The sequence below is a fragment of the Lynx rufus genome, unplaced genomic scaffold (genome assembly GCF_022079265.1).
Source record: "Lynx rufus isolate CCGP_SWC_20201006 ecotype Redwood Valley unplaced genomic scaffold, mLynRuf1.p SCAF_8, whole genome shotgun sequence".
NCBI classification, from domain to species: Eukaryota; Metazoa; Chordata; class Mammalia; order Carnivora; family Felidae; genus Lynx; species Lynx rufus.
In genome coordinates, this window is record NW_025814896.1 from 14,173,202 (window position 1) to 14,196,469 (window position 23,268).

Genomic DNA, 23,268 nt, shown 5'->3' on the forward strand with positions numbered 1-23,268 from the left:
GTCACAAACTCAAATGCCTACGGGGCCGGGAGATAATGGAAAGGATCAGGACATAAGATCCAATCAAGGCAACCAAAGCTAGGTGTGTGTGTGTGTGTGAATGCACACTTCTGTGTGACTAGGATTGTGTGAAGGAACTCGTGCGGAGACATTCACACTCTGTTCATTCATTTTTGTGCATTCATGCACCTACCGTGGGCCAGATCTACAACCCAAATGTCTGTAACATGTCAACTTAATGTTCTTCCCCCCAAAAAGCACATGGGCTTAAAGGGGTCAGACCCAAACACAAATCCTGACGCTGCAGCAGGGTAACTGTGTGACCTTGTGCCTGTCACTGCCTCTCTCTAAGCCTCGGTTTTCACATCCACAAGATGGGGCAATACCTCATAACCAGGTGCCTGCCAGGGGACTGCAAGAGGCAGGCACCTGCCAAGTGGGAACCGCTCCACGCCAGGAGCTATTCGTAGCTTTCCGTTCTCTGGGGCCCTTGCTTAAGCCACTTGAATCCGGGAGCCCAATTTGAATGTTCACACTTTTTTTTTTTAACTCTCACTGGGAGGATTAAAAAGCTAATGATTCTGCAAGCAGCAGCCACTATTATGTTGCCTAATTGGACCCCAGGGGCCACTTCTAAGTGATCCCCATAAGATGAGACAATTCCTAGTGCAAGATGTTTTGAGGCAGGTCTTTGCTACAAAAGGTACAAGTCTCCAAACTGAATCAGCTCATGTCCCTTGGGTGGGTGGTTTAAGGTGCTCTCAGGCCAGGGACAACCACAGCAGGACAGAGCACTGTATCAGCAGTCCGGAAGCGCTCACCCCAAATTTGACTCTCACTGAGTGGCTACGTGACAGCGAACAAGTCATTTGTCCCTCATAGGGGTGTTCCTGAGGACCGAAAGAAACAAGGCCCGTAAATCCCAGAGCGCGAGGGTTTTAGGCGAGATGTGAACACACGCTCTTCTGTGTAAATCATCACCAACCTATTTTAATGCGTATGAGAATCACAGCAAGACCGGCAAAGGCATAACTTTCCATTTCTGGAGCTGGTGTTACGTCATCTTCTTAAAATGAATATACGGAAAGGGAGCAGTTTTAAAGAAAAATCAGTAAGCGAGCGACAAGAGAGGTGTTACCAACATACAGCAGAGAATGGCTGGAGAATGTGTGAAGTCCAGGAGACACGGCCAGGGGTGAGAGCTCTTTATCCAGGGAAGGCATTTGATAATTAATAATAGTCGGTGCCCTTTTTCATAAGGAGAGGGTTGGCAATTTCCTTCCCAATACACTGGCGTCCCCAGAGTGTGATTTCTGTTCCATGCAGGTAGAGGTCATTCGGGGTGCTAAGGCCCCCAGGAAGCCAGCTGGGAAAGGCGGAAGGGTGGGAGAGGCAAAGCGGATCTGCCTCTCGCCAGGTGAGGACTCTGGCAAAGGTCTGGGCAGCTCAACCTGGCTGGGGGGAGGAGATGAATCGAAATCTGCCAGCTCCAGGCAGGAACTCGTGAGATGGGAACTTGAAATCAGACCCTATTGTGCCCAGGACAGAAGAGATGCAGGAGGTCTGAGAGCGGACAGCCCAGCTTGTCCCCTGGGCGCGGTCTCACCTCTCAGAGGAAACAACAAGAATACAGCCTTGGCTTCTGCAAAATGTATCTGCATTTTAAATGAAAAAGTTTTCTCTATTCAGCTTTGCTTTCTTAGTTCCGCAACATTGTTTCCTCTCCTTCCAGAAGACAGGATACAATTCAAATCCAATTTTCCCTTGAATAGCAATGAATGATGGCTAATATTTCTCAAGTGGTTCCTATAAGCCAGGCACTGTGCTAAGGACGGCATGAGTCTTCTATCAGTGTCCATAACAACTCAAAGAGGAAGTTATTATCTGTATTTTACAGATACAGAAATAAGGAGATTTTACTAAGGATTCAAAGCTAATCATCAGCCTAAAGTTATTTGTGATTCCTCAAGACCATCCTGTGTTCATCCACCCATCCATCCATCCATCCATCCATCCATCCATCCATCCATCCATCCACATATCCATCCATCCATCCATCCATCCATCCATCCATCCATCCATCCATCCACCCATCTATCCATCCACCCATCCACATATCCACCCATCCATCCATCCATCTAGCCATCTATCCATCCACACATCCACACATCTATCCATCCACTGATCCATCCATCCACCCATCCATCCATCCACCCATCCATCCATCCACACATCCATCCATCCAGCCAGCTAGCCATCCACCCATCCAAACATCCATCCATCCATCCACCTATCCATCCATCCATCCATCCATCCACCTATCCATCCATCCATCCATCCATCCATCCATCCATCCACCTATCCATCCATCCATCCATCTACCCATCCATCCATCCACACATCCATCCATCCACACATCCATCCATCCAGCCAGCCAGCCATCCACCCATCCAAACATCCATCCATCCATCCATCCATCCATCCATCCATCCATCCATCCACCTATCCATCCATCCACCCATCCATCCACCTATCCATCCATCCATCCATCCATCCACACACCCATCCATCCACCCATCCATCCATCTACACATCCATCCATCTACCTATCCATCCATCCATCCACCCATCCACATATCCACCCATCCATCCATCCATCTAGCCATCTATCCATCCACACATCCACACAGCTATCCATCCACTGATCCATCCATCCACTGATCCATCCATCCATCCATCCATCCACCCATCCACATATCCACCCATCCATCCATCCATCTAGCCATCTATCCATCCACACATCCACACATCTATCCATCCACTGATCCATCCATCCACCCATCCATCCATCCACACATCCATCCATCCACACATCCATCCATCCAGCCAGCCAGCCATCCACCCATCCAAACATCCATCCATCCACCCATCCATCCATCCATCCATCCATCCATCCATCCACCTACCCATCCATCCATCCATCCATCCATCCATCCATCCACCTATCCATCCACCCATCCATCCACCCACACATCCATCCATCTACCTATCCATCCATCCATTCACCCATCCATCCTCTACCTACCCACACATCCATCCTCTACCCAACCACCCATCTTCCATCCACTCATCCATCATCCATCCATCCATCCTCTACCTTTCCACCCATTAATCTATCCACCTATCCATCCATAAATAATTTTTAAGGATCTACCATGAGTCATAGACTAAGCTCTTTGTTAATCAGGAACAATAACTTAAATACGTACATAGGAATAAAAAACTGTCCTTATCCTGGAGGAATCTGCCATCTAAAACAACTGTTCTCAACCCTGGGTGCACAACAAACTTGTCTGGAGAGCTTTAGAAAAATCCCATTGCTTGCATCACACTACTGACCAATTAAATCAGATTTTCTGGGGGTGGGATCTGGACATGAGCCTTAGACATTTTTTTTTAAAACCTTCCAGGAGATTCCGGCATGCAACCAGGTTCAAAACCAGTGCAGAAATCTGGTTCTCAAAGTGTGGTCCCTGGGCCAGCAGCGTCAGTATTATCTGGAACTTGTTAGAAACACAAATTCTTGGGCCCCAGGCCCAACCAGCAAAGCCAGCAGTGGGGCCCTTCAATCTGTGTGCCAACAAAACTTGCAAGGTGACTTTGATGAAAAAGAATTTGAGAACCACGGAGCTAGCACCTCGCTACTCCGAGTGGCTGGTTGACCAGAAGCATCAGCGTCACCTGGGAGCTTGTCAGAAATGCAGACCCTTAGGCCCGATCAGAATCTGCAAGTTAACAAAGTTCCCAGGTGAGTGTATGCACATTAAAGAGCGAGAGACACAGAGCTAACCTCCACCGAGTGTTTTCTAAGCATCGAGCACTCTGCAAAAGGCTTTAACATAATCGTGCTAAAGCTTTTCTAACCCCTGGCCTGCATACAGGTCACCTCTGTCACATTCCTGCTTTATTTCCTCATAGAAATTACCACCATCTGAAGTCCCATATTTGTGTAAAAATTCAATACCTGCCTCTCCCATTAGAACATGAACTCTGGGAAGGGGTCTGTCTCCTTCACCATTATATTCCCATCACCTGCACCAGGCGCTGGCTCACGGCAGGCATTCTGGAACAATTTAACGAACAAACGCGTGCAGCAAACATATCTTCATCATCCAGGTGAGGAGACAGGCTCAGGGAGAACAGGAATTTGGTGACATTCACCCAGGGAGCAAGTGGCAGACCTGGAAGACACATATGGCCCGGCTGAGCCCAAACCCTGTAGGATGTGACGTGCAGGGACCGTGGGGAGATGCAAAAAAGGGTCCCTGGAACACAGTGACCTGCAAAGTCCCTGAAGGCAGGCTGCGGGTGGGTCCGGTTCTCTCCCGGGTCGCCAGGGCCTCACGCACAGCAGGTGCATCAAACAAGCTGACGACCACCAGCATCTTCTCTAGAGCAAGAGGGCACGTGTTCAAATAACAGCCTGCATGACGACAGCCCGGCAGCATTGATTGCAAGAGCAAAAAATTACAAATAACCTCATGTTCACGGACCGGGGATGGCTTAATGAACTGGGTCATTCTTTAGTGTATTAGTCAGTGAAGCTAAAAAGAGGTAAATCATGTCTTAACGCGCCTTGAGTGAACAGAGCAAGTTAGAGCAAATCTGTATTACACGCTAGCTTTTGTGTTCCAGAAGTTTTTCCAGCGACACTGTTAATTCCTACAGTAAAGGTACCTTTGTAAATATATATACATAAACATACACGCCTAAGTCGCATAAATACAATCGGTACAAATGCGAGGGCTTACAAAAAGGTCTCAGCCTGCGCACAAAACGCGCTAACAGTGGTTGGTTCCGGGGAAGGGAGGGGACACTGAGCACGGGGAGATGTGGTCTGATGTTTCGGGTCTTTATAAGGATCGTGTGTTTATGTGGTAGCTGGGGAGTCGGAACTGACGTGTCACGGAAAAACAGAGGAAAAGGAAGGGCTTTAGGCAAGGGGTACGGGGCGTGGGGCCTACAGAGGGGAGCGCCCATTCAGCCGTCCCACCGTCGTGGGGAGTGCTTCACCTTCTGTCCTCACTCGCTGGGCCAGGATTTCTGAAGCACCTGCTAAGTGTCGGTGTCCCACGTGCTCTCAGCAGGGGGAGAAACCCAGACAACAAGGCCTGCCTTCCGAGAACTGACATTCTAGCCGGGAGCCTGACGAACAACGAGAGAACACACGTGCGCCTTCGGCAGAGGGTGGGACGCTGGAGACAGGCAGCAGGGCCCAAAACGGGGGTGGGTGGGTGTTCTGTCGGCTCTCCCCTCAAATGCGGCCCAGAATCTGAGCCCTTCTGCCTGCCCCGATCCAAGGCACTGGCACCTCTCACCTGCACTATTGTAACACCTTCTTGGCTGGTCTCTGGGCTCCCATTCGGTCCTGACCCCCCGTTGCTCTCACGTCAGCGTTCTCCTGACCCCCAGTCGGGGGGGGGGCTCCTGTCAATATGCAGGTCACAGAGCCCAACCCCTGCTCCAAACCCTCTCATTGCTCCCGGCTCACTCAGGGTAGAAGCCACAATCCTGTCAGTGGCTCTCAAAGTCAGGGGAGGTCTGAGCTGGCCATCTTTCTGACCTCGTCTCCCCCACGGAGCCTTGCTCCCTGGGCTCCAGCTGCGCTAGCCTCCTTATTGCCCCTCCGGTGCTCTGGGAACACTGCTGCCCCAGAGCCTTTGCACTTGCTGTTTCCTCTTCCTTCCACGTGGACACGAACGCCTTCCCTCATCTCCTGAAGGTCTTTACTCAGGTGTCACCTTCCCAGGGACGTCCTTACATCCCTGCATTCCTTATCCTCCTTTCCTGCTTCTCCTCCCCCCCCCCCACCCCCACCCCTGCCCCACAGCGAGTATCACTGTTGGACATGCTATGTACTTTGCTTATTTACTGTTTTATCAGCCTCTTGCCTGCCAGACCCCTGGCATAGGTTCCGGGAGGGGAGAGGCTTTTGTGTGCTGACTTTCTAGTGCTTAAAACAATGCCGGCCTGAACAAACACCTGCTGAATGAGGGACTGAACGGTTACATGTGATAGGAAAGACCTCTGTGATGAGAAATGATGGCTGAGAAGGTGGTCCTAGAGACAGGGGGAGACCAGGCCGAGGGAACAGCATGTGCAAAGACCCCGAGGGCAGAATCACGCTCCTGAGTTACAGAAAAAGAAACAAGGTCAGGGCTCTGTCCAAAGACTCGGTTCCCCGAGCAAAGGGGACGGGGAGGAGGTGACTTTGAGAGGCTGGCAGGGACAGACAAGGTGATCCTGGTGGCCAAGGGTAAGGAAATTAGACCTTATTCTATACTTTCTAAGAAACACTAAGTCCTCTCCGTGTTTTAACTATTTCATCTTCGTATCACCTCGGGGAGGTCGGTGGAATGATTACCCCCCTTTAACAGATGAGGCAAATAATCTCCAAGAGGCTGAGTGACGAGACCAGGGACCCACAGATGGTTAGAGGCAGAGCCATGGGGGCAGTGGGAGCCACTGGGGCATTTCTCGGCTCCACATTCGCTCCAGAGTCCCCCTGAATGTAGGCCCCGTGGCTCATGCCCCCCGGGGTCCTCCCTGGACCTGGGTCCCTGCAGTCACTCAGTAACGCCTCTGTCACTGAAAGAAGGGCCCAGGGGGCCGAATCTGGCACTTGGGGCCACAACTAGGGTGGAATCTTCCCTGCGGAGCTGGGGAGCTCACCGCCCATCTCAGGAGAAGGAAAGTGGTGTGTGTGTGTGTGTGTGTGTGTGTGTGTGTGTGTGTGTGTGTATGTGAGTAAGCTGCCCCTGCCGGCCCCTGCCTGCTCTGAATTTGGGAGCAACCTCCCCCCACCCCAACACTCAGCCCCAAAGCCTTCGCCTCAACAGCCAGCCTGCTCCATCCAGGGCAGGGCAGAGGGTGCGGACAGCTCCCCGTCACAAAAGAAGGAGAGAGATGGGGTGTCTGCGGGTGCTATCGCTGTGCAGGGACGATTATCGGAGGCACGAGGACTCTTCGGGGTTTGGCAGAAAGTGATTCTGCAGTTTCCAAGCGGAGACCCCGGAGCCAGAGTGCCTGAGTCTGATTCCTGGCCCTACCAGGGCTGTGCGTCTCTGGGTTGCTTACTGTATATTTAACCCCCTGTGCCTCAACTTCCACATCTGTAAGATGGGCTTGTAGCCTAATAGGGGTGTCATAATTCAGTGAGAAACGGTACAGTGCACCAATAAGAAGAACAGGCTTTGGAGTCAGACGACCTAGGCTCAAATTTTGGCTGTCGCTGAACTGCGTCAGCCCAATCACGCCATTCGACTCCTCTGTGCCTCAGTTTCCTCATCTGTAACACAAGGTTAATCACGCTACCCCCTTCCTGGGGTTGTGGGGATTCAGTGAGTGAGTACATTCACGTCTAGCACACAGCAAGTGCCGAGTATTTGCTCTGCTGGTGACAGGGGAGGAGGAGGAGGGTTAATCCGCCGTTACACTGCGTTCCACAGGGCCTGGCGCAAAGTATGTGCCTCGCAAAAATTAGGGACAGAAGGGAGTGGCAGGGATCCATCTGAGGGACAGGTGCCCCTCAGCTCCCACTAGTGGCAGCCAGGTGGGAATGTGGGCCCAGCACGTCTAAAGTGCTCAGCATCTCAAGGGCAACTAGAAACCCAGGTTTTCAAAACACATTTTCAGTGTTTATTTATTTTTGAGAGACAGAGACAGAGTGTGAGTGGGGGAGGGGCAGAGAGAGAGGGAGACACAGAATCAGAAGCAGGCTCCAGGCCCCGAGCCGTCAGCCCAGAGCCCGACGCGGGGCTCGGGCTCACGAACTGTAATATCACGACCTGAGCCGAAGTCGGACGCTTAACCGACTGAGCCCCCCCAGGCGCCCCTAGGAATCCAGATTTTTATGTGAACTCTCCTGATTCGTACAAGTTCACTTTTATTTAAAGGACGTTGTACGCCAAACAAAGACATACCTGAAGACCAGACTTGTCGCGAGCTGCCAGTTTGCAGCCGTGGTTTTACAGTCACCGTGGTTATTTGATTCAGAGGAGAATGACCATGGGATAGCAAGTTCCGCCACGGTGCCACGCGCCCACGGTGTGCCAGGCGGCGGTAAGCAGGCTAGGAAGTGGGTCGTGATTATGCCCCCATTTGACAGGTAAGAAAACGGAGGCTCAGAAAGGTTAAACAATTTGCCCGAGGCCACCGGTCTGGGGAGCAGTGGGGCTGGGATTCAGCCTTGGATCTTCCTCCCCCCGGGCAGCCTCCTCCTCCTCCTCCTAGCTTGCCTGCTCTGAAATGAGGTCCTGGGTCGAACAGTGCCTCTGCTCAGAAGAGAATGATTGTCTTCGAACAGGGCTTAATAAATTGTCTCAAACTCTCAAAGAGCACAGCTTACACGGACACTCCAAAGGGCCACGAAGAATGAGGGCGTGTTCTCTAGCATGTGGTTTGGTGGGGGGAGCCCAGACCCTCTTGGTGGTACCTTTAGTTGACTTATCCCGGCTTTGTTACCAGCATGCGAGGGAAATGTCATTGCTCCGGTGATGGTAATCATTATTCGTGGAAGCCTGGCGTTGCTTAAAAGCAAATTCCTTGCGATGCTGTATTTGACTAGACGCAAGGCTCTGGTTTCCCACGACAGGATGCAGGATCGATGCCCCCTGAGCTGGCATCATACACAGACAGCGAAGGAGAGTCAGCCCGGGGTCCCGGGACACCGGCGGCAAATCCGAAAGCGGGCCCGACTAAAGGGTTAAGCCCAATGGTTAAACATAATAGCGTAATGCCTTTTGCTAACTCCCAGCTCTCCCAGGAAGGCTGACAGATCCCAAACAGAGCAAACAATAGCTGGAATTGTTCTAGCGAAAACTAGTTCGGCTGCACCATTTGCCAATAATTTTTTTTTATTTTTTTTTTATTTTTTTATTTTTTTTTTTTTTTTTTTTAAATTTTTTTTTCAACGTTTATTTTTTTTTTTTGGGGGGGGGGACAGAGAGAGACAGAGCATGAACGGGGGAGGGGCAGAGAGAGAGGGAGACACAGAATCGGAAACAGGCTCCAGGCTCTGAGCCATCAGCCCAGAGCCTGACGCGGGGCTCGAACTCACGGACCGCAAGATCGTGACCAGGCTGAAGTCGGACGCTTAACCGACTGCGCCACCCAGGCGCCCCGCCAATAATTTTTTAAACAGCTTAACTCTCCTCTGCTTCCTTGACTCCAACCCAACCTGAAAGCCAAAGGCAGACGAGTTCTGGTCCCAGCGTCAAACCTTCGTAAACAAGACGCCTGCCCGGATGCAGGATGGCTGGGGGGCGGGGGGGGGGGGCAGCGCTGAGGGACAGACTCCTGAGCTGGAGCCCGGACCCTGCAGGACCCACCCAGGGCCGGGGCCTGTAACACACCCGAAACTGACTATTAGCCGCGGTGGAAGTGTCAGCGTTTCTCGGGACAGGAAGTTCAGAACGCGAACCAGCACGCTCACACCTCTACCGACTAGATGGGAACTGTCAGCAGGGCATGCCAAAGTTTCTTTTGGTCCAGAGGCAACAATCCCAATGGCGGGAGGAGAAACTGTCATCATGACGGTATTTTCGAAAGGATGCGTGTCTAAGGCTGCCAGTCCCTTACTAACTTCCGCGGTGGGGCAGGGGGGACCAACACAGGTCCCACCGAAACTCACGCCAGGAGGCCTACCTTCTATGTCACTCAGAGTCCAGACATCGGCGTCGGTGCGGCTAAGCTTCAGTTTACCCGGACAATCGCTGTTTACAGTGAGGCTGGGTGAGATCACCAGATCTAGCATTTCCTTGTACCTGAAAGAAAACAAAGGGAAATATAATTTATTCATTAATTATGCATGCTTACTAATGATTCCTATTTCTTTCCCTAAGAGTATAAATATTAAAGCTGATTACCTAAACCCAGCCGTCTTATAAATTCTACATAATAAAAATTCACTAAACTTTTCATCAAAGGGAAATAAGGAATTAAAATGAAGTGCTTGCTCCCCTCCGGAGAATACACCCACTTGATTAAAACTTTCCCCTCCTTCATACTGTATTTTGCCATTAGAAAAATCACATCCTGGTCTCTTTTAAATGTCATCTGAATGAGCTGGAACGAGCTAGGGAGCCTTCCCAGCAGAGGAAGGGAGACACGGGCGGAGAGAGAACGTTTGGGTTTGGATTCCCAAAAGCAGAGGCTTGGGGAGAGGAGGAGACCGCAGTTTCGAGACAAAAACGGACACGGTGCTACTTGGACTGGTGAAGAGAGGCACGGAAGGCATCCGTGATACTCACCAAGTCCCTCCGGGCAGGCCAAACTCCACAGCCCATCACGCTGGTCCCCAAGAAAGGAAACACCAGCTCCCGAATTACTCACGACTTTGATCAAATGTAACGGGGGGCAGGGAAAGCGTGGGACAAATCTCTTGGGTCTTTCACATTTTTTAATCGAAAACCGGTCAGTACTTGCACTGTATCCCTTCTTATGCCTCCTCGGCTCCTACCCACTGTGGTTAGGAAGTGAGGTTTCTTGTTCGTGTGTTCACAATCCCGTACCTGGCTGTTTTCACAGAGCTCAACAGCAGCCAATAGTATCTGGCACTGATTCAAGCTGTCCTCAGAGAGAGGCTGAGTTTGTTGATAGCACATCAGTATCGCGAGGTCATTGTTGGGGAGGATCTGCTATCACCACTTTAACGGAACACAACATACTGACTGGTGGCAAAGTGGCTATAAACTCAGATTCCGTCGTGGAAAGGTCACGGGTTCCGATTTCAGTTTCGCTCTTCACCGCCTTTAGAAAGTTACCAAACTGCTCTAAGTCAAAAGCTTTCTCGTCTGGACAAGGGGGTTCTCAAAGTACCTCCCCGAAGAGGTCACGGTGAGTATGAAAAGCGATGGTCCCCGTAAGGAAAGGCCTTAGTAGGTAGTAATCTAAATGTCCATTCAGTCCCAGAGGAAGAGTGATGATGCAGGTAGCGTGTGCTCCGACAGTAGAATGTGATACAGTGGTGAAAAAGACTTAACGCACGACTCCACACAGCGCGATGGACAGACCGACGAAGTACTGAGCAAAGAGGCAGAAGGGTACCCAAAATATGGTATTTCTACGAAGTGCAAAATATACAAATCAATACTAGCGGTGTCTGGGGGGCTCGGTCGGTTGAGCGTCCGACTTCGGCTCAGGTCGTGATCTAACGGTCCGTGAGTTCGAGCCCCGCGTCAGGCTCGGTGCTGACAACTCAGAGCCTGGAGCCTGCTTTGGATTCTGTGTCTCCCCCCCTCTCTCTCTGCTTCTCCCCCGATCATGTTCTCTCTCTCTCTCTCTCTCTCTCAAAAATAAATAAACATTAAAAAAAATTAAAAAAAAATATAAATCAATACTATATGCTGTTTAGGGATATACACACATGCAATACACAGATAACAGTACGTATGGGATGAAAAATATTTCAGAGAATGAGTAACTCGGGGGATGGCAGGGGGATGCCATTTGGGACGTGGTACCCCGAGGGCCTCCAGTGAGTTCGTAACATTTTGGTTCAGGGCTCGACACAAATTATGGCCCTTCCAAATCCAGCCCATCTTTTCCTGTGGCCCAGGGGGCTAAGAATGGCTTTCACATTTTTAAACGGTTTGAAAACCAATCAAAAGCAGGATAACATTTCATGACCTGTGAAGATTACAGTGTCCGTAAGTAAAGTCTTCTTGGAACCCAGCCCTGCGCGTTGGTTGACTGCACTGTCCAAGGCTATGTTCACGCCGCACCTTCTGAGGACGGCAGGTGCGATAGAGACCCGCAAAGCTGAAAATATTTAAGAACCGGCAGGAAAAGCTGGCCAACCCCGGTTTTAGTTTGTAAGCAGGGGGGTTGGACGTACCGCTGCTCTGTGGCTATTATACATCCTCGCGTGCCCGAAACACTTAATAATTATAAAAAAAAGAACAAAGCAGCCACTTATCCCAGGACGTGCACATAGGAAGTACTTTATATACACTTCTTAATCTGACGAGAGGATTCCACACAAATAAGCTTCTAGAGTTTGTATCTTTATGTTCGCTGATAAACATCTGCCTGACGGGGAAAGAAGCCGTACTGTGACTTCTGGCCTCAGTCACAGGGCTTGTTTATTTTATTGAGTGCTCCTGTCGTCCTCAGGAGCTCAGAGCAGGAGTGTGCTTGGGAGTTCTAACTCTGGGGCAGAGTACTGCCAGGAAAGTTTTTGGCACGTTCACCTTGGACTTTTGCCTCACGTGGTCAAGCCAACATGGAAATCACCTTTATTTCCCCCACAGCACCTGACACAGGATCGTGTTCATTCTGTCATCCTAGTAACATCTGCAGAAGGATGGGAGGGGGAAAAAAGATGGAAAGGACTTGGAAGGAGAGAGACCGGGGGGGGGGGGGAATCTATAATTGAGTGATTAGTTTCTTCGAACAGATTTTTATTTCATTATTTTATTCTATACGTTTATTTGTTTATTTAGAGACAGGGACAGCGTGAGTGGGAGGGGCAGAGAGAGAGGGAGGAGAGAGAGAATCCAAGCAGGCTCTGCACTGTCAGCACTGAGCCTGACGTGGGGTTCCAATTCACGCAACTGTGAGATCGTGACCTGAGCCGAAACCGAGAGTAGGACGCTCAACCGACTGAGCCACCTGGGCGGCCCCTTCAAACAAGATTTTTAAAAATTTCCCATTTAGTCTCATTTTCCACCCCACCCGAGACAATGACTCTAATGCATTAAATATGTAAATATGTCTCCTTATAAATGATGCTCTCTGGGGCACCTGGGTGGCTCAGTCGGATAAGTGTCCAACTTCGTCTCCAGTTGTGATCTCGCAGTTCGTGGGTTCGAGCCCCGGGTCGGGCTCTGTGCTGACAGCTCGGAGCCCGGAGCCTGCTTCAGATTCCGTGTCTCCCTCTCTCTCTGCACTTCCCCCGCTCACGCTCTGTCTCTCTCTCTCAAAAATGAATAAACATTAAAACATTTCTTATCAATGACACCGTATTGTTTTATGTGTGAATTGGGTTTTAATTTACATGGATAGTGCTATGCATGAGATCTCTTCTTGTTTATTGGGCTTTTTCTCTCCAGTCTGCACGGTGATTTTATAATGGGTACCCACTGCTGAAGAGTTATCAAGCATAATTATAGTTAGAATTCCATACTGTGTATTCACTCTACTGTATTTACGAATTGCCCTAGTGATAAACATCCAGGAACGTTCGTCTCTCAGCTACCTAGAAATAATGCTGCAACGAACACCTTCGTTAAAAAAGTATATATATACCTAGGGACGCCTGGCTGGCTCAGTCAGAGGAGCACATGGCCCTTGATCTTGGGGTTGTGAATTTGAGCCCCACGTTGGGTGTAGAGATTACTTAAATAAATAAAAATTTAAAAATATGTATCTAAAACATGTATCTCTATATGTGTTTACACACACACACACATTCTTAAAATGTATATGTGTGTGTGTGTGTGTGTGTGTGTGTGTGTATTCAAGGATGATATCTGTCATTGGGTGTATTGGTCCTCATAATTTCTGTGCTAATCTAGATTCCCACCAGAAGTGCATCAGTGTTCTAGTTTCATAAATTCTTGCTAACACGGAGCATTGTCCAACTTCCTACTTTTTGTCAAACTAATGGGTGGAAAGCGACAGCACAGTTGTTTGAATTCGTATTTCTACGATTACTAGTGCATTTGAGCACAGAGTTACGTAACTGTGGGACACGTGAGTTTCTGGGAACTGTCTATTCATATGTTTTATTCTTGCTCATTTTTCTATTGGGTTTTCTTTTCTTTCCTTTTTTTTTTTTTAAGTTTATTTATTTATTTTGAGAGAGAGAGAGTGACAGAGCCTGAGCAGGAGAGAGGACAGAGAGAGAGAATCCCAAGCAGGCTCCGCACTGTCAGTGCAGAGCCCGATGCAGGGCTTGACCCCACAAACTGTAAGATCATGACCTGAGCTGAGATCAGGAGTCAGATGCTAAACCAACTGAGCCACCCAGGTGCCCCTACTGGGTTTTCTTTTTATCTTTTCTTGATGATTTGCTGGAGTGCCTTGTAGAGTCTATGTATTCGTTTATTGCTAGTGTTAGATGCTGTAAATTTCTTTTCTTACTTTTTCATTTGTCTGTTTTCTTTATTTACGGTGTCTTGCAGAACAAAAAATTTATATATTTGCCCAATAGTTTATTTTTAGGTGTGAAAATTATTTCCGTAACTCTACGATATTAAAATGTGTCTACATTTTAATTTGTCTGCATTTCTATTTTCACTTAGAATTTAAAAAAATTTTTTTTTTCAACGTTTATTTATTTTTGGGACAGAGAGAGACAGAGCATGAACGGGGGAGGGGCAGAGAGAGAGGGAGACACAGAATCGGAAACAGGCTCCAGGCTCTGAGCCATCAGCCCAGAGCCCGACGCGGGGCTCGAACTCCCGGACCGCGAGATCGTGACCTGGCTGATGTCGGACGCTTAACCGACTGCGCCACCCAGGCGCCCCTGGAATCCTCCTTTTAATATGGTTTAGTCATCCAATCTTAAGTCATCTTAAGTCATCCAATAATCCTTTATGGGATCAAAGTGATTCACCTCTAGTATCATTGGCTGGCAGAAGAAAAGTAACTTTTCTTTTGGTGAAGGTCTTACCTTCCAGGGTTTCCACAATTTTTCACGTACAATGTTTAGCACTTAACAAAAATTATCAGCCACGCAAGGAAACAAGACAAAATGATCGGGAACCAAGACAAAAAAACAAACCCACAATACGATTCAGATATTGGAGCTGTCAAACTTGGGACTCCCTGACCACCTCAATAATATGATCAAGAAAAAAGGTTTAAATGGAGAATGCTACTTTATTTTTTTTTATATGAAGTTTATTGACAAATTGGTTTCCATACAACACCCAGTGCTCATCCCAAAAGGTGCCCTCCTCAATACCCATCACCCACCCGCCCCTCCCTCCCACCCACCCCCCCATCAACCCTCAGTGAGAATGCTACTTTAGATCTAAAGGATTTTTAAAAATCCAAATGAAAATTTGAAAACCAAAAAGTACAGTAATTGAAATTCAGAGCTCAATACAGCAGTTGAACAACAGATTTGATGTAGCAAAAGAAAAGATTAATGGACTGGAAGATAAGTCAGTACATAAATCTCAGAAAGAGGGCCGGAAAGGAAAATAGATTTATTTATTTATTTATTTATTTATTTATTTATTTCAACGTTTTTTATTTATTTTGGGACAGAGAGAGACAGAGCATGAACGGGGGAGGGGCAGAGAGAGAGGGAGACATAGAATCGGAAACAGGCTCCAGGCTCCGAGCCATCAGCCCAGAGCCTGACGCGGGGCTCGAACTCACAGACCGCGAGATCGTGACCTGGCTGAAGTCGGACGCTTAACCGACTGCGCCACCCAGGCGCCCCAAGGAAAATAGATTTAAAAAAAGCATAAAAGAAACATGGGGTGTGGAGAAAAGGTCTAACATACATGTAATAGGGGCCACAGAACGATAGAAGAGAGAGAACAAATCAGAAACAGTATTTAACAAGAAACTGACAGAAAACCTTTCAAGACTGATAAAGACATCAAGCCAATGCCATCAAGAAGTTCTGCAAATCCAAAGTAAAATAAACACAGAGGAAAACACTCCAGGCGTATCACAAACTGTACACATGTGAGAATATATTCTCTTAAAAGCAGACAGAGAGGGAATAAAAGACAAATGATCTTTAAAGAAGGAATTGCAAGACTCCTCTGCAAGTAGTACGGGAATGAAAAAAACAATGGAGGTTCGTCTGCTGATGCAGAATTCTAGGCCAGCAGGAAAGCCTTCAAAACTGAAGACAAAAACTAAACAAACCCAAATAAGATTATCTGCCACTAGTGGATGTGCAATGAATGGTCTGGAAGCATGAAAATTCAGCAAAGGGTGGAGAACAACACAAAAGGATAAATACATAAGTTAGAGGGGGATAAATGAAGTTTATATGTTCTAAGGACATTGCGTTTTTCTACAAGTGGTACAAGCACTAATTTATAGTAAACTTTAAGATTTACAAAGGATGCATGTTACAATCTTTAGGGTAACTGCTCAGAATAATAATAAAAAATGTATATCAACAAGCTAATAGAGGAAAAATGGACTAATAAAAATACTTAACCCAAAAGAAAGGAAGAAAGTAGAGAAAAAGAAACAAAGAAGGGATAGAAAAAAAAAGAGATCTAAACTCCAATTTATCAGTAATTAAATACTTAATGTCCATTTCACTTACAGAATAAATACTCCCACTAAAAGACAAATATTACAAGACTGGATTATAGAACTGACTACTGGCTTTGGGGCACTGGGGTGGCTCAGCTGGTTAAACACCCGACTCTTTTTAAAAATTTTTTTTAATGTTTATTTATTTTTGAGACAGAGAGAGACAGAGCATGAACGGGGGAGGGGCAGAGAGAGAGGGAGACACAGAATTGGAAGCAGGCTCCAGGCTCTGAGCCATCAGCCCAGAGCCCGACGCGGGGCTCGAACTCACGGACTCACGGACCGTGAGATCGTGACCTGAGCTGAAGTCGGACGCTTAACCGACTGAGCCACCCAGGCGCCCCCCGACTCTTGATTTCAGCTCTGGTTATGATTTCATGGTTCATGGGATCAAGCCCTCTGTCAGGCTCTGGGCTGAGAACACGGAGCCTGCTTGGGATTCTCTCTCTCCCTCTCTCTCTGCCCCTCCCCTGCTTGTGTGCACATGCATGCATGGGCTCTCTCTCTTTCTCTCAAAATAAATAACTAAACATTAAAAAAAATGAACTACAGGCTTATTACAAGATACCCGTTTTAAATATAAAAACACACAAAGACTCAGAGCAAAGAACTGTAAAAATTCACAGGAGGCAAACACCAGATAAAAGAAAGCTGACATAGTTTCAAATAGACTTGCAAATAAAAACCATTACTACAGATTTAGAGGAACATACTGTAATGATAAAAGAATGAAGATATAACAATCAGGAAGTTTGCCTTTCCCAAAACGAATTTGCATGGTATTGACTCCAAAAGGGAATAAAGAGTCTAGGTCTTGGTTGGGTAATTTAAGATCTAAACTTCAAACTTACCTATCGCAATTCAAACACGTCCTCCTTTGGAGGAAAATAAATAAATATCACTAACAAAGCCAAAGTAATAGGAATACCAGTGCTCACAAAGAAAACAGAACCCTGATTTAGGAACCTGACAATTATTCTTTCGTGCTGCCAGCGAGAGCTTAAGGGGTACTGCGATTTTACAGAAGCAAACAATTAACCACAAGTATAGCAGTTATGAGCAGTGCAGTGAAAAACACCCTTTCAAAAATTCTAATCCCAGCTCCCATTTCCCAAGCTCCTATCCCATGGCAGGCAGTCTTCCCCATCACTTTCCCATTTACCTCCTGGAATTCTATCAGTCATCCTGGGAGACAGAACTGTCCGCCCCCTACTTCCCAACAGGACAAGTAAACATAGATTTAGGTATGAGCACAGCATAAAGCACCAAGGAAACATGATCATTCCCGTTGGGTGAACTTACCCTGTTCTGCCATTAGAAGCTTTTAAAATTTCAGCACATGGTGAGTTTTGGATTTGGGTTTTATGGGTCATATTGTTTTATTATTGAATTACATGCGAACGGGGGCGCCTGGGTGGCTCAGTCGGCTGGGCGGCTGTCTTCGGCTCAGGTCACGATCTCGCGGTTCGTGGGTTTGAGCCCCGCATCGGGCTCTGTGCTGACAGCTCGGAGCCTTGGAGCCTGCTTTGGATTCTGTGTCTCCCTCTCTCCCTGCCCCTCCCCCGCGCATGCTCTGTCTCTCTCAAAAATAAATTTGAAAAAAAGAAAAAAAGAAAAAAAGAATTACGTGGGCACAGCAGAGGCGGGAGGCTGATCTCTTTTTGGTGTTTTGAGGCCTCTGAAGCTCTTAGCCTGGCCCTGATTATAGTGCTCATTTTACACATTATAGTGCTCAGATAACAGAAATAAAAATAATTAACACTTGAAAAGCATTTAGTCCGGGGCCAAGAGCTCTTTGCCTATATCGCCTCATTTAATCCTATGAGGTGGGCAGAGATGAAGAGACGGAGGTTCAGAGAGTGACCTGCTAGAACCAGGATTCACAACCAGGGGGGCTGGCCCTGGGGTCTGTGCATTTTCTTTTAATTAATTAATTATTGGAGTACCGTTTACGTACAGTGCCGTATTGGTTTCAGGTACACAACATAGTGATTTGACAATTCTACATGTTACTCAGCGCTCCCGAGGACAAGTGTGGTCACCGTCTGTCACCATACGGTATTACAATATTATGGACTATATTTCCTATTCTTTACTTTTCATCCCCGTGACTTATTTCTGTTACAACTGCAAATGTGCATCTCTTAATCCCCTTTACCTATTTTGCCCAGCCCCCCACCCACCTCCCCTCTGGCAGCCACATTTGTTCCCTGTATTTGAGATCTGTTTGTTTTGTTTCTTAGATTTTATGTATACGTGAAATCAGATGTTATTTGTCTTTCCCTGTCCAAGTTATTTCCCTTAACGTAATACCCTCTAGGTCCATCTACGGCAAGAATGGCAACATTTCATTCTTTTTTATGGTTGGGTTATACTCTATTGTGTATCTATTTCACATCTTCTTTATCCGTTCATCTGGTGTGAGGTGATATCTAACTGAATCTGAAGCACTGGGTGGTATGAATACTTCAACAATATTAATTCTTCCAGTCCATGAGTATGGTGTATCTTTCCATTGTGTCATCGTTAATTTCTTTCATCAACGTCTTATAGTCTTCAGAGTATAGGTCTTTCACCTCCTTTGCTAAATTTATTCCTAGGTATTTTATTCCTTTGGTGCAACTGTAAATGGGACTGTTTTTAAATTTTTTCTTTCTGCTACTTTGTTGTTCGTGTATAGAAACACAGCAGGTTTCTGCATATTAATTTTGTATCCTGCAACTTTACTGAATTCGTTGATGAGTTCTAATAGCTTTTTGGTGGACTCTCATGGTTTTCTTCATGTACACTCTCATGTCAACTGCAAAAGTAAAGTTTTACTTCTTTCTTCCAATTTGGACGCTTTTTAGTTCTTTTTCTTGTCTGACGGCTATGGCTACGATTTCCAGTACAAAGCTGAATAAAAGTGGCGGTCGTGGACATCCTTGTCTTGTTCCTGATCTTAGAGGAAAAGCTTTCAGTTTTTCACCACTGAACAAGATGTTAGCTGTGGGTTTTTCAATAAAGGCTGTGGTCTTTATTATGTTGAGTTATGTTCCCTCTAAACCTACTCTGTTCAGAGTTTTGATCACGAGCAGATGTTGAATTTTGCCCAATGCTTTTCTTCTGCATCTACTGAGATGATTATATACTTTTTATCCTTCCGTTTGTTAGTGTGACGTATCACATTGATTGATTTGTGAATACTGAACCCTTGCATCCCTAGATTAAATCCTGCTTGATTGTGACAAATGATACTTTTAACATATTCCTGAGTTTGAGTTGCTAATATTTTGTTGAGGATTTCTGCATCCATGTTCAACGAGGGACAGTTAAACTACAAGTAAAACTGGGTCAAAAACTGAACCCAAGGCCCAACCAACTCCAATATCTACAAAGTCACCCGGTCAGAGCTCTGGTTCTGTCATCGGCTACATGGGTTCGAATCCCAGCTATGTGTCGTACCAGCTGTATGACCTTGGGCAAGTTATTTAACTTCTCTGAGCCTCATCCACAAGTATGGAGAAAATAATAGCACCTTCCCTGGCAGGTTACGTGCAGATTAAGTTAGAGAAGGCATCCACCCAGACAAAAGACACAGTTAGTTTCATTCCAGGGAGATACTAGGAACTGTCATGAGGGTCATCACAAAACCACTGATTCGAAACCATCTGATTGATGGGCAGAGTTGAATTCTCTTGCAGTTTGTGGGGACGCTTCCCTCACATTCTCCCCCTTCTCCCCTGCTCACGATGACCTGAAACAGGAGACCAGCTTATTCTCCTTGCAGGGGAGGGAAGAGAGAAATCAGACAGCCTTCACACAGCCCGGGGGAGGAGAAAGACTTAGCTTCTCTTTCGTGAAGGCAGGAGGAGGAAGCAAAGGCATGGGATTCATTTAAAAAAAAAAAATCCCCCCCCCCTTTGCACTGTTGCAAAACCCCGATACCCCTGTTGCTTCGGAGCCAGGCCAAGAGGAGCAGGAAGAAAGAGGCATTCAAAAGCCCCCGCCCTCTGGCCTTCTCTGTGGCCTGCTGCTGCCAGCGGCTTGCCCCATTTGTTACCCTTGTCACCACCCCTGTCCCTGGGGACTGAGAAGCACTGGGGGAGCACGGGGCTGCTGGAAGGGCCCAAGAGATGACAGCTGGAGGGTGGGGGGTAGGGGTGACTTCAAAGGCTGTGAGGGATCAAAAGCAGATGGGGGGCCCCGGGCGGGTGGGTGGCTCACCTTTCCACACCCCCCGAGTGCCCCGACTACCTTGGCTGAGAACAGTGGACCTGCCTGCTGGCTGGAGAGGACAGATGGCCAGTCGGCCAAGGGGACTTCAGAGAGGGCCGATCCCCAGCATCTTTCAAGGGCTTAGAAATCCCAACCTGCCGACAGCAATCACAGGCTTCTGGATAGACAACAGCTGTGGCCCAAACCTGGATGTTTCTGGAGGTCTCCACCACCATTTGATTTCATTCCGAATCCATTTGCTGATCGCCCACGCGGCTCTGCCCCAGTCTCCCTCATCTGGGGGGCCGGTGGGGGGGGGGCTGCGCTGCTCATACCAGAAGCCCAGGACTGTCCCCGCTCCTCACTCTCCTTGAGCCCTCACATCCAATCCATCACTAGGTATCGTTAGGTTCCACCTTGGAAACATCCATGGAATGCACGGACTGCTCTCCGCCTCCACAGGCATCGCCGGCCCCAAGCCACCACCGTCTCTGCCCTGGACAGCCACCACACCCTCCGTGCCCGTCTCCCTGAGACCACCCTGGCCTCCCTCCAGTTTGTCCTCTGGGCAGCGGCCTCAGGGGGCTTCCGACAACACACATCTGAACCTGCCTCCCTCACCACACCCTTGCTTGTAACTTCTGGCTGTTTTCAGAATGTGGCCGATTTCTGAACACAGCCTTGATCCGGCTTCCCGGTGAGGGAGGTCTCCTTCCAGCACACTGGCCTTTCTCTCCCTCCACGCTCCCTCCTGTCACAAGGCCTTAGCACATGCTGTTCTCTCTGCCCGGAACACCATTCCCTCTCGCTCGCCCTTCAGAGGTCTCAGCTACCATGATCCCCGGAGGCTCCCTCGGGAGGACCCAGGCCCCATGGCAGCCTCCACAGGCCCGTGTCCCTCCCTACACATCAGTCATCCAATTTTTGGGTGGGTGCTGGGCTGTTACTTAACTTCCATCCGTCTTCCTTACCAGACTGTGTACTCACTCCCAGACGGCAAGGATTTTGTGTATTTTATCCACCATTACGTTCCCCAAATCCCCAGCAGGTCCTGGCCCTTGACAGCTGTTTAAATTTTTTTTTTCAACGTTTTTATTTATTTTTGGGACAGAGAGAGACAGAGCATGAACGGGGGAGGGGCAGAGAGAGAGGGAGACACAGCATCGGAAACAGGCTCCAGGCTCTGAGCCATCAGCCCAGAGCCCGACGCGGGGCTCGAACCCACGGACCGCGAGATCGTGACCTGGCTGAAGTCGGATGCTCAACCGACTGCGCCACCCAGGCGCCCCGACAGCTGTTTAATAAACATTTCTTGTAGCGTGAACGAACTGCTGTATGAATAACTGCGTTCATCCAACCAGTATTAACTGAGTGGTTACTATTTACTATTCGTGCCCAACACTGCCCGGTCACTGCCACTGTCACTCCCCTGGACGCTGCCCTCATTTACGTTACCCGCCGGGCCCCTCTAGGCACTGCGTTTGAGACTCTGGGTTTACTCTTCTTTTCAGCATTAGGCCTACATCCAGCAGGACGTGGTCAGAAGCACACGGGACACTGGATGCTACCGCCCCCTAGGCCCTCCCAGAAGGGAGAAGCGGCCCCAAAGCCCCTGTCCCAACGACACAGGTGTTTGTGAACTCCACTTCTCAGGCTGTTAAGCTCCGCCCGGATGTCATGCCCTTGGCGGTCCTGCTTGCCCCAGCTTCCCTGAGCTGCAACGAACATACCGTATACGTTAAAGGTATACAACGAGATGATCTGATACATGCACGCACTGCCACGCGATTCTGGCGGTCCTGCTTTGAGATTCAAAAGCAGGAGGAGAAAGTGGAACTATCCAGAGCCGTAGCATGGAAGAGGAGCTGGGGCAGGGCGGGAGCAGCGGGGTCCTGGCATTTTGACCCGGTGGGTCGTGTGGCAATAGCACGTCTTCTTTCTTTGGGGGAACTGCCTGCCTCTTCCGGACTCTCCATGGGGCTTGGGTGGGGATGACCCTACTGATAGGCCTTGAGCCTGGCAATTAGCATCTCCTGCCCCTCAGCCTACAGTGACTGGCTCAGGGATGTTGGTCACATGAGCCAGTGGGGCCAATGAGAGGCCCAGGATGGGCTTCTGGAGAAGAGATGCGCCTTCCCACTGGACATGAGCCTTGGGAGGTGTCTACCTACAGCCGGTGGCAGTGTGGGTCCACAAACGACCTTTGAGTAGCACAGCCTGAGAAGACTGACCCCCATTCTGGGACACGCGCATCACATCCTCAGTGTTCCGTGTGAGAGGCAGAATAGGAATAAACTGTAGGTTTAGTCGGTGAAATTTGGGAGCTGCTGTCTCTGTGGCCAACTTCAACATCCATGGGGGAAGACCCCATGTGCTACCCTGGTGAGGGGACAACCCCCTCCTCCTGTCCACGTCTCCATCCCCCAGCCTGTCTCCCTTATACTGGGGAAGGTGTCGCTTAAGAAAAGCTGCGGGGGCAAGGGTGAGGAGACCTAGGGAACCTTCTCCCCAAACAAGGCACTGTCAGTCTCCTTTGCAAAGTCTAGAGAGAAGGCAGATGAAGGAGGGCACAGTGGATGCTACATTCACTCACTGATTCTTTCTTTCACAGAGTCAGGCTGTCAATCATTCAGACCCAACAACTGACTAGACTGCACATCAAAAAAGAAAGGTGACTACTCATTCGGTAATTGATCTCACGTTGTTGTTGGTGGTGGTTTTTTTTGGAAGGCCAGGAACTGTTCTAGGCACTGGGGGTCCAGTGTTGAATCATCC

General features: G+C 48.4%; 1 protein-coding gene across 2 annotated transcripts in view; it reads right to left on the reverse strand.

Annotated features, from left to right (window-relative positions):
* The window catches only part of EYA2 (EYA transcriptional coactivator and phosphatase 2), a 180,052-nt gene extending 170,238 nt beyond the window's left edge, over positions 1-9,814 (reverse strand). For both annotated transcript variants that reach the window (XM_047069004.1, XM_047069003.1), the window contains exon 1: positions 9,706-9,814. In XM_047069004.1, coding sequence (XP_046924960.1) covers positions 9,706-9,814 — 109 coding nt within the window. The remainder of the gene's footprint in view (positions 1-9,705) is intronic.
* Between the last annotated feature and the right edge of the window lie 13,454 nt (positions 9,815-23,268).